The sequence below is a fragment of the Microcaecilia unicolor genome, chromosome 6 (genome assembly GCF_901765095.1).
Source record: "Microcaecilia unicolor chromosome 6, aMicUni1.1, whole genome shotgun sequence".
In the NCBI taxonomy this organism is placed as follows: domain Eukaryota; kingdom Metazoa; phylum Chordata; class Amphibia; order Gymnophiona; family Siphonopidae; genus Microcaecilia; species Microcaecilia unicolor.
The window spans coordinates 236,759,221-236,771,652 of NC_044036.1; the positions used below are offsets into that span (position 1 = coordinate 236,759,221).

The 12,432-nt window shown below is 43.6% G+C and overlaps 1 protein-coding gene across 1 annotated transcript in view; it reads left to right on the forward strand.

Annotated features, from left to right (window-relative positions):
* Window positions 1-12,432, forward strand: part of EXD3 (exonuclease 3'-5' domain containing 3) — a 719,658-nt gene that overhangs the window by 139,786 nt on the left and 567,440 nt on the right. The window contains exon 3 of the mRNA XM_030206809.1: window positions 3,539-3,605. Within this exon, the coding sequence (XP_030062669.1) occupies window positions 3,569-3,605 (37 nt within the window). The 5' untranslated portion in view covers window positions 3,539-3,568. The remainder of the gene's footprint in view (window positions 1-3,538; window positions 3,606-12,432) is intronic.

The following is a 12,432-nucleotide window of genomic DNA, read 5'->3' on the forward strand; positions in this document are numbered from 1 at the left end:
ATGTTGGACAAGGATGGAGGGAAGGAAGGAGATGCACACGGATGGAGTGGAAGGGAGAGAGGAGAAATGCTGGACATGGATGGAGAGGAGGGAAGACAGGGAAAGTAGATGTACATGGATGTAGGGGAGGGGAGTGAGGAGAAATGCTGGATATGGATGGAAGGGAAATTGGTGAATTTAAGGGCTGGATCGGAACACTTTGAGGGCAGATGCTGAAACTGGAGAAAGGATAGGGATAGGGCTACAGATGGTAGACAGGACACATAAGGACACAGGAGAATGGTGGACATGGTGAGAAAGAAAATATCAAATGGAAAGAAGACACTGGGAGCAAAGCGAATAGAAAAACTAAATGATCAGACAACAAAGGTAGAAAAAAACTATTTTATTCAGAATTTATTAATTGGAATATGTCAGCTTTTGGAAATGTGCATCTGTGATATTTTTCATGTAAGTTTCAATTTTTCTGGTATTGCTGAATGCTGAGTCTGACTTCTTGTGGTAACTTTCCAGTTCAGTATTTTGCGTTCATATTTTGCCTTCATATCTGTTGTGTCATGTGTTTTTCATGTGTGATCAAGGTGCAGTATTCTGCTAGTGTGTTGTATTTGCAGCCCGTTTTGTTTTGTTTTTTCACTAGGTTGTGTACTGGTGTTTTAGAGCCCGGTGTAATTACAGTGCTGCCTTTCCACGCATAAGGTTGTAGCTCATCCTGTCCTTGGAATTAGTGCTGTTATGGTTTGGTAAGGTTATGAGTGTGTTTTTGCACAAGTTTGTGTATAGTGTTTTGCAGTGGAGAGATTGTGTGTTGGCCTTACTGAGGTGGTACCAAAACATCAGAAAGGGTGTAGAGCCTATCATGACACACTACCTCTTGAAGGATCTACATATGGTCGTTAATAAAAGGAGCTCATTGTGAACGCTATCCACCCTCAAAGAGTGTTTTGTGGCTCTACTTGAGAATTGTGATATTATGATTCCTTGTTTCATATTGTTGACGGGGCACCCAGTCATAAGAGCCCTGACAAAAGAACCCCCCAAAAAGCCCTGACAAAAACAGCCTTGTAACAAAATAATCCTCGACATTTCACACCGTAACAAAATAGCCCTTGACAAAAGGGCCCCTCCCACAAAACAACCCTTGACAAAATAGCCTCTACACAAAACAGCCCTCTTAACAATACAGCCCTCTAAGAAAAAAATAACACATCACAAAAAAATATAATAAACTACAACTGAAATCTTCACTGATAAAGATTCCTACCAGCTTTCAATTGCATAAAGCATATATAAATAAGCAAAATTCTATAGCAACAAACTGGTATTCATGATCTGTTCTGCTATTTAAAGAAACTATTCTTCTACCAACATGCTAATTTAAAAACAAAAAAACAAAACCAATATTGTCGTCATTTTCATAGTCTTACCAACCTTATCCTGATTGGCAAGGTAAGGTTATTAGGAAAAAAATGCAGTCCCATATTCTGGGCAGCCTGATCGAGCCCTTTTGTTGGGGGGCTAACTTGTCAAGGGTTATATTGTGGGCAGGCCGTTTTGACAGTGGCTGTTATGTCAGGGACTAAGTCGGGAACTTTTTTTGTTTGGAGCTTTTTTATTGGGGTTATGTTGTCGGGGTTATTTTGACCGGGTACCTGTTGACGGTCTGCATTTTCCGTATGGGTGGTATATTGGTGTATTTGGGTCTGCACAGTGTAATATATTTATGGTACAGTAAGGTTCTGAGTGTGTGTTTGCACAAATTTGTGCATAGTGGTTAGTATATGCTTTGAGCAACCACTTTATTCTTTGACATATACATATATCTAATATCTAAATTTAATAAAAGGTATTAATTGTGACTATTTTATTTTTACTTTTTTTTTCTGTGTTGTCAGACAATTATGGATGTAAGCTCCACCCCTAACCCCGCCCCTTTACCCCCCCCCCCCCTAAACGGTAGGGCCACCGACCGCCTATAAATCCAATTCAAAGGGAAAGAAACAGTCCAAAGTCTGATCAAATACTGTGAATCTGCTGAAGAAAGAAAAGTATGGGAAGAAAATGCATATAAATTATAAACTTGTCTACAATTTTCTTTACCTCTGAAGCAGCAGGGCCAGTATATTTCATGCTGTGCAACATTTTGCTACTCTTCCTTGATCTGTTACTTTGGAATAGAGAGTTGCACGGGAACGGGGTTCGCGGGAATCCCGCGGAACCCGCGGGATTCCCGCGGGGACGGGGCAGTTCCTGCGGGGTTCCCACGGGGATGGAAGCAGTTCTGCGGTCTTCTCGTAGAAGTGTAAGCTGCACCTGCACCAGCCTCTCATCTACCGAATACCAATTTCTTTGAGTGCTGTCTTCTCCTCCTCCTCTTCTTCTTCCTTGCGTTAACAGCACAAATGTGGAAAGTCTTCCATTAAGGAGGTGGTAGAGTCACAAATGATGACGGAATTCAAAAAGGTGTGGGATGAACAGAGGATCTCTAATTAGAAAATGGAAGTTACATAAAACCTAACCTTAAATGGCTGCATGTGTGTGGATGTGTCAAATAACGCTTAGATGGCGACTCTGGCTGTGAAGAACTAGGGCTGATACCTGGCAGACTTGTATGGTCTGTGTCTCATACATGGCAATCTGGTGTAGGATGGGTGGAAAGGGCTTAGACATCAACTTCAGTGGCTGGAACATGAGGACAGTGCTGGACAGACTTTTATGGTCTGTGTCCCACAAATGAGAAGATCAATAGACTGGAGTGGGCTTCAATGGCAACTCCAGTAGTTGGAACATAAGGATAGGGACAGATAGACTTCTGTGGTCTTTGTTCCAGAAACACGAAAGAAACACCATAATCAAGTATATAATATCACACTTGTTGATTTAATGATGACTTGATCATGAGTGTGACTATTGGCAGAGTGGATGGACCGTTCAGGTCTATTTGCTGTCACTTACTATGTTACTATTAATCCTCTTTGCTACCAGGCTGGTGCACAGACCTCAGCTCTGACACAGGCACGAGAATCAGATGTCACCTGACCTACTGGCGCGTGCATGTGGCGACCTCTCAGCACACAGTGCAAGTGAATTGGAGACAAGTCTTACATGTGCGCACCAGAGTGTTCCAACTTCCAGTGCAAGTGAATTGGAGACAAGTCTTACATGTGTGCACCAGAGTGTTCCAACTTCCAGCGTCCGTTCCTTCCTTGCCTACAGTGCTGTGGCTCAAATCCAGAGAGAGACTGGGGGAGCTGACTGGAATTTTCTTTTATGTACCATTAAATTCTTACAGGGATGGGTTGGGATGGGTTAAATTCTTGCGGGGACGGGTGGGGACGGGTTGGGATGGGTTAAATATTTGCGGGGATGGGTGGGGATGGGTAAGATTCCAGCGGGGACGGGTGGGGATGGGTAAGATTCCAGCAGGGACGGGCGGGGATGGGTAAGATTTCTGTCCCCGTGCAACTCCCTACTTTGGAAGCATGTGCTTTAGCAATCTTCTGTTTACTCTGGGTAACACCTCTGTTTTCTCTTTTAGGTAAAGGTGCTTTGGCTGCAGAAACCTGAAATGGCTTGTGAAGCTGACGTTAGTTGCAAAACTGGTGGTAGGTTTTCTGCCGTTGTTAGAAGAAATACAGCCTCATTTGATCAAAAACAGCTAAGATTATTTTCACATAATTCCTCCCCAAAGTTGTACTGTTTTAAATATTAGCATGTTAGATGATTGGGTATTCCTACTGTATACTTATTATCTTGTATATCTATTAGTATTTTATTAGTATGTGTTTTTTATTGCACAAACTGACTATAACTACTGTTTCTGTCAAATATTATGTGGCCAACTATTATAAAATTTGTTGAACAGCAAAGAAGCCTGATGCGACATTAGTAATATGCTTATCCAAATCTGAAGTTTGTGATCAAACTTAAGGTTATCAATAGAAATCAAACAAAATAAAACATGGAAAAGAAAATAAGATGATACCTTTTTTATTGGACATAACTTAATACATTTCTTGATTAGCTTTCGAAGGTTGCCCTTCCTCGTCAGATCGGAAATAAGCAAAAGTGCTAGCTGACAGTGTATATAAGTGAAAACATTCAAGCATTACTATGACAGTCTGACAGGGTGGGAGGGTGGGGGTGGGTAGGAGGTATGCATGGGGACATCAAAGCATATCATTGATATTCTAACAGGATGGGTGTGGATAGGGGAGGGGTGATCAACAGAGAATTACAGCTTTATGGTTTATAATGGGCTAGGAAACCCAGATCCTTAAGTCCTTTCTGTTGGGTGTTAAAATATTCAATCATTCTGACTTCAAAGATCTTACGTTCTTGTATGGTTTTAAAGTTACCTTTCAGGATTCTCACTGTGAAATCACTGGTACAGTGTCCTGGTCCTGTAAAATGCTGACCAACAGGGGTGGGAGCCCTACTGGCACCAGTATTGTTCATGTGATGTCTATGTAAATTGAATCTTGTCTTAAGCATCTGGCCTGTTTCTCCAATATAACATCCTTCGTTACATTTTTTACACTGAATGATATATACCACATTGGAAGATGAGCAAGTGAAAGATTCCTTTATGTTGAATATCTTTTCTTTGTGGATGACTGTGGGGTCCTGTGAAATGTTTTGGCATAGTTTGCAACTGGATAAATTACAGGGAAGTGTGCCCTTCTGTTCCTTTTCAGTCTGTGATGGAAGTTTACCTTCTCCTCTTTTCCTGATATCACCAAGGAGGAAACCGCCCACCTTCTTTCCTCCTCGAAGTGCATCACCTGTTCCTCTGATCCCATCCCCACTAACTTACTAAACACCATCTCTCCTACTGTCACCCCCCCATCTGTCATATCCTCAACCTCTCTCTCTCCACGGCAACTGTCCCTGCCTCCTTCAAGCAGGCTGTAGTCACACCACTCCTCAAAAAACCATCACTAGACCCTACCTGTCCTTCCAACTACCGCCCCATCTCCCTCCTACCCTTCCTCTCCAAGATACTTGAATGCGCCGATCATAGCCGCTGCCTTGATTTTCTCTCCTCTCATGCCATCCTCGATCCACTTCAATCAGGTTTTCGCCCTCTACACTCGACAGAAACGGCACTCACTAAAGTCTGTAATGACCTGTTCCTTGCCAAATCCAAAGGTCACTTACTCCATCCTCATCCTCCTCGACCTATCCGCTGCTTTTGACACTGTCAATCATAATTTACTTCTTGCTACACTATCCACATTTGGGTTCCAGGGCTCTGTTCTCTCCTGGTTCTCCTCTTATCTCTCCCACCGTACCTTCAGAGTACATTCTCATGGATCTTCCTCCACCCCCTTCACACTCTCTGTTGGAGTTCCTCAGGGATCTGCCCTTGGACCCCTTCTTTTTTCAATCTACACCTCCTCCCTGGGCTCCCTGATCTCATCGCATGGTTTCCACTCTCATCTTTATGCTGACGACACCCAGCTTTATCTCTCTACACTGGACATCACTGCGGAAACCCAGGCCAAAGTATCGGCCTGCTTATCCGACGTTGCTGCCTGGATGTCCAACCGCCACCTGAAACTGAACATGGCCAAGACCGAGCTCATTGTCTTTCCACCGAAACCCACTTCTCCTCTCCCTCCACTCTCTATTTCAGTCGATAACACCCTCATCCTCCCCGTCTCATCTGCCTGCAACCTCGGAGTCATCTTCGACTCCTCCCTATCCTTCTCTGCCCATATCCAGCAGACAGCCAAGACCTGTCGCTTCTTTCTCTATAACATCAGCAAAATTCGCCCTTTCCTCTCTGAGCACACCACCCAAACTCTCATCCACTCTGTCATAACCTCTCGCCTTGACTACTGAAACCTACTCCTCACTGGCCTCCCACTTAACCATCTATCCCCCCTTCAATCCGTTCAGAACTCTGCTGCGTGTCTTATCTTCCGCCTAGACCGATATGCTCATATCACCCCTCTCCTCAAGTCACTTCACCGTCTTCCGATCAGGTACTGCATACAGTTCAAGCTTCTCCTACTAACCTACAAGTGCAGCCCCTCACTACCTCTCTACCCTTATCTCCCTTTATGCTCCTACCCGTAACCTCCGCTCACAGGACAAATCCCTCCTCTCAGTACCCTTCTCCACCATTGCCAACTCCAGACTCCGTCCTTCCTGCCTCGCCTCACCCTATGCTTGGAATAAACTCCTTGAGCCCATAAGCCAAGCTCCCTCCCTATCCATCTTCAAATCCTTGCTCAAAGCCCACCTCTTCAATGTTGCTTTCGGCACCTACCATTGTACCTCTATCCAGGAAATCTAGACTGCCTCAATCTTGATTGACTGCACTTTTTGTCCTTTAGATTGTAAGCTCCTTTGAGCAGGGACTGTCCTTCTTTGTTAATTGTACCCTGGTAGCGCTTTAGAAATGTTAAATAGTTAGTAGTAGTATAAACATAAAGGAATCCTGTTCAGAAGGAATGGATCCTCATGAGCTTAGCCGAGATTGGGTGGCAGAGCTGGTGGTGGGTTGCGGGGCTGGTGGTTGGGAGGCAGGGATAGTGCTGGGCAGACTTATACGGTCTGTGCCAGGGCTGGTGGTTGGGAGGCGGGAATAATGCTGGGCAGACTTATACGGTCTGTACCAGAGCTGGTGGTTGGGAGGCAGGGATAGTGCTGGGCAGACTTATACGGTCTGTACCAGAGCTGGTGGTGGGAGGTGTGTCTGGTGGTTGGGAGGTGGGGATAGTGCTGGGCAGACTTATACGGTCTGTGCCCTGAAGAGGACAGGTACAAATCAAGGTAGGGTATACACAAAAAGTAGTACATATTGTAACCAGGCTCCTCTCTTGTGCAGCCAGGGATAGAACAATCTCCTCTAGCCACAGGCTTCCGGTACAATGAAGAAATAGATATCCAATAGTAGCTTCAAACTCAAGGACTTTATTCCATGCAGGTTTCTAGTACACAGTTCCAACAGCAGCATTCATCTTCAATCTTAAACACATATAAGCCACCTGAAAGTGTGTGGCCAGTAGTCCCCTTTAAGCAGAAGGCTCTTAGCACATGTCAGGATTCAATATAGGCTACAGTTGGCTTCAGTCTAGGCTCTTTATCCAGTGCACCATAAACATTAGTTCAATTCCAAACAGCAGCAGTCCATTCAATTCATCATCATAGTTAAATCACCAAGCAGCAGTTATACTTCTATTCTCTCGCTTCACCCTCATAATGAGCTCCATATTTTAGGGACTTCTCACACCCAAGGGATTCCCCCTGCAACAGCTTCACTAGTAAGGTCAATACTTTATGGACTTCTTCTTACCCCAGGATTTTCAGCCTGCAAATACTTCCAAGACTTCAGTACTTTAGGGACCTCCCTGCCCAAGGGTTTTCAGCCTGCACCTGCCTCTCGCCTTCCTTGCTGCTCTCCCTGCACTGAACTGCTGAGACTCCTTCCCACCTGCCTAATCAATCCCTGGCTTCTGCCTTCGCAACCAATCATTCTCTACTCATTAGCTTCTCTACACGCCCATACCAGCTGAGTTGAGCATGAGCCTAATGAGGAGCTCCTGCACACAGGGTTTCCTATCTCTTTTTTCCCCCTAGTGGCAGCCAATCTACACCTCCTATTAGCTTACACCCATGTCCTTCCTTATTGCAGCTAGGAGTCCAGTCCGGGTTTTCCATCTCGCCCCTGGCTCCTTGCCTGCAATGCCTTCTGGGACTTGTAGTTCAGACTGAAACTGCCTTAACCCAACTATCCTGGATGTGACTTTATCACAATATGAGTTTATCTTGTTGGGCAGACTGGATGGACCGTGCAGGTCTTTTTCTGCCGTCATCTACTATGTTACTGTGTTATATCCTTCACTTACGCCCAAGCTGAGCTGACTCTTGAGGGCCATGTCACGGCTCATAGTGTTAGAGCCATGGCGGCGTCAGTGGCCCACTTGATGTCAGCCACTATTGAAGAGATTTGCGAGGCTGCGACGTGGTCATATGTCCACACATTCACATCTCATACTGCCTGCAGCAGGATACCTGACGTGACAGTCTGTTTGGGCAGTCGGTGCTGCAGAATCTGTTTGGGGTCTAGAATCCAACTCCAACCCCCTAGGCCCATTTTGTTCAGTTCTAGGCTGCGCACTCAGTTGTTATTTTTCAGGTCAATCTATGTTATGTCCTCGCCGTTGCGAGGCCCAATTGACCCTGTTTGTTGTTTTGAGTGAGCCTGGGGGCTAGGGATACCCATATGTGAGAACAAGCAGCCTGCTTGTCCTCAGAGAAAGCGAAGTTACTTACCTGTAGTAGATATTCTCCGAGGACAGCAGGCTGATTGTTCTCACCAACCCGCCCACCTCCCCTTTGGAGTTGTGTCTTCCCTTGTCTTTGCTTGTAATTTGACTGAGGCACGTTCGCGCTACGGGCGGGAAGATGGCCGCGCATGCGCGGTGCACGCATATGTGCGCGAGGGCTTTAGCAAGCTTTGTTGCTAGGAAGATTCCATTCCTGGGGCTGCCGTCGGACGTCACCCATCAGTGAGAACAATCAGCCTGCTGTCCTCGGAGAATACCTGCTACAGGTAAGTAACTTCGCTCTACTTGAAATATTTTGTCGTCATAATTTGGCACAGTATTCTAATAATTAAATATTTTTTAAAGCAGTGGTGTAACTGATCATTAAGAAATTGAATGTGGATCCTGCATTTGTGGAAAATTAAATGTGTATTGTGGCAATTAGAAGTTTTATTTGGAGTACTATCATTTGTTGGATAATAACCAATGTGGATTTTGCAAGAATCATAATATTGAAATCTTTTTTTTTTTTTTTTTAATTTCAGTATTGGATGCTGTGAAATGCCATGTAGATGGGACTGGGCAAATTGTATTGATGCTGCTGGATATTTTGATAGCATTTGTTGCTGTCAACTCAGTTTTGTTGTCTTGTTTACAAATTCTAGGATTTCAGGATCATATGTTTGATTTCTTTGTTTTTTCTTAGCTAGCTGAATTTTAAAGTTGTCTCTAGTGCCACAGGTTTTTTTGTAAAAGCATTTGCAACATGGCATGCCCAGGGTTCTGCATTGTTGTTGTTTTGTCATCTACATTCAGCCCTTTTCATCATTTTTAAGATCATTAAATGTAAACTCTATGATCTGTGGTGATGATATACAGGTGCTTTTCTCAGTGAACGATGGACTTGAGCCTGTTGCCACCTTTACTTCATTGGTTGCGAGAATAAATGAGTGGGTAGTGGCTAGTAAATTAGCTTTGAAATTTAAAAAAAAATTTGGATTAAGAAACCAGTGAGTGACAAATATACATTTTACATGATAAAGAAGAATAATATTGAATTACAATTGCTACGCGGTTGTTCGGGACTTTAGGGTGCAAATTGATGAATATCTACTGTTTAAGCGTCAGTTGCAGACATGGTTATGACCACCTTTTATCAGGGCTTTTTTTGAGGGGGTACTTGGGGGTACTGAGTACCAGCACCTTTTCCATTGTCTGCTAAAATTGACCCATGGTCTTCAAGTTTTAATGAAAGAGCTCAGGCTCTACACACCAATTCTGCCTTGTCATAGATTCTGTGACTGGTTGCAGGGTCCTGGCTATTGTGGGGTAGGTCCCTCAGTGATCACCCCCATCTCTGAAGGGTGGCCTGGCATTTGAGTACCGGCACCTTTTTTGCTGGAAATAACGCACTGCCTTTTATAATCTTCAGCTGTTGAGGCGATTGTGCCATTTCATGCAGCCTATAAATATTCATTCAAGTTGCAGTCAATGGTGGTGTTAGGATTGAAATACTGTATGGCTTCATGTTTTACAGCTGGTTCAGAATGCTGTGGTCAGGTTGTTCACTGGCGGTATATTCAAAAACATATCACACAGATTCTCTTTTGTTTACTTTGCTTTCCAGTATTCGATTTTGTTAGCTGGTTTTCAAAATTCTCTGTATAATATTTTATTGGCATGGATCCTTCCTTGTCAGGCAGTCATTATGATCCAGACTGCCAATCTAGAATTGTTTCGTCACTCAAATTTGCAAAATTTACTGTATCTAAGTCGATGGCTTTTTTGTAGCTACTGACATCTGACCTCCTGAACTGAGAGCTAAGATTGATGCACATCTGTCATGGAAACAGCTGAAAGCTTTTTTTTTTTGCTTAAAGAAGCATTATAATTAATAGTCTTGATGAAGCATGTTTTGTATTGTTTCCTGTGTGTTAAATCTGTATCTTTTTTTTTTTTTTTTTTTTTTTTATCCCTCTCTTTCTCTTTCTTCCTTTCTCCCTCTTAGGTTTGATTAGAAATGTTCACAGGCAGTGTCGCTGCTTTCTTTTTTTGTATTCTTTCATTCTTTCTCAAATATTTATGTTTCAGATCAAGACTTTTTCTTAACGCTTTTGTTCGACTTGATAGGTAGTAGGATTTTGTTGATGTCTAGAACCAGGTTAATATTGTTAAGTTTGATCCATCTATGTGTTTTCAGTTATGTTTATTTGTGGAATTTGTTCCTTTTTCTTCAAATTTTTCTAGCATCATTTTAAAAAGCTTTTTTTTTTGCCCATTCATTTAGAATGTTTTGAGCATGAAGGAGGGTGGCATATAATTTGGGGCACAATAAGCTAATATCTCAAATGACTGTCTATTCTGAAAAAAATATTTATTTGTTATTAGTAGTAGTAGTATTTTCCACATTTGATATACCGCTATAGGGCCCACACCTAGCCATCAAAGCAGTCAACACAGTAAGAGGTGGGAAAATGTGGGATACAAATGCAATAAATAAAAAACAAAATGATAACAGAATAAGAGAGGAGCAAGGAATTAAGGTGGTATAGAGAGGAAGGATTCTAGGAGCAAATTTGAGTTCTTTTTTGAAGGCTGTGTGGGTAGTTTGGTTCCTGATCCGGAGGGGAAGGTCAGTCCAGAAATTGGGCCCAGTGTTTCTGAAGGCAGAGTCACTGTCAATTATATATAATGAAAGACAGTTGGTGAGGGAAGAGAGAGGAGGTTCTGGTCAGCAGAACGAAGACAACAGAGGGGAGTGTAATGGATAATCGTGGAATTAAGGTAGGAAGGGGAAGAGGGAAGGCAAGATTTGTATACTAGTAGAAGGAGTTCGTATTTGACATATGCAGTAACAGGGAGGCAGTATTCATGACGGGGGGGGGGGGGGGGAGGCATGGTCAAAGAGGCTGACGATATGCAAGTCTTACGTTACATCTCTGACACCACTGTTATCACTTGCCTGAGCAACAGCCTCTCACGTGTCTCCTCTCAGTTAAGGGCTAATCTTTTTCTAAATTTTGCCACCCTCTATTGACAGCCATTCCTTACAATACAAAGATCCCATTAAGATATCAGTTGTCACTTTCAACTTGCTCCTCACATTCGAACCCCCAGATAGATTCAGTCATCCTCTCTTTTTTTTTTTGGCCTTCATCGTCTTCATTCGGTTCATTCCCTACTACCATTTTCACTCCTACTACTACCACCACTAGCTTTTCCTCTTCAACTCTGTCTCTTCAAAAACTCTATGAATAACCACATGAAGTATAGATGCCCTCTCCACATTGCACAACACTATTGTAACTCCTCCAAAATGTAAATTGTATGCCACTTTGAACCGAAATTTGTTTTTGAATAATAGTGGGGTACAAGAAAGCATAAATAAATAAATAACTTTAGTCCTCAGCCTCATCTGCTCCTGCAATTCAGCACCTGTCTTGACTTGACGCTCACCTGCTGTTCTTAACACCTTTAATTTCAATTGCAGTTTCAATTGCTTTCCCCGCCTAGCTCCTGATAGTACATCAGTCATTATACATGGCCCCTATACATATCCTCTTCCTAGTCCTGTCCCTTCCTAATCTTTTTCCTCACCCCCTACCTCTCTCCATTACAGGAACTCACTTCCCATCCATTGACTTCATCACCTCACCTTCTCTCCTACCCCCTTCCTCCTTCTCAGCTTCTAATCTTCATCTCTTTCTTCCCTCCAGTTTGCCTTCCCCATTCTACCTGAGTACCTCTCGCCTTCGACGCCTTCGTGACCACACCTCTCCTACTCTCCTCTGCTCTCTTTTACGCCTCCTCTTACTCTCAGCCGGTGACATCAATCCCAATCCTGGCCCTCCTCTTCTGCCCTCTCCCTACTCATGCAGACTACATCGTGACATCGCCAATCTCATCTCTATTCCTCTCCTCCCACCTTCCTCTTTACCCTTCTCTTGCGCCCTGTGGAATGCCCGCTTCATCTGCAATAAACTTCCCTACATTCATGACCTTTTCATTTCTCCCTCCATCTACTTGCCTTAACTGAAATTGGGCTCTCCCCTGATGACTCTACTTCCGTCGCGGCCCTTTGCCATGGTGGCTATCTTTTCTCTCACACTCCTCGTCTTGCCGGCCGCGGCAGTGGTGTTGGATTTCTGCTCTC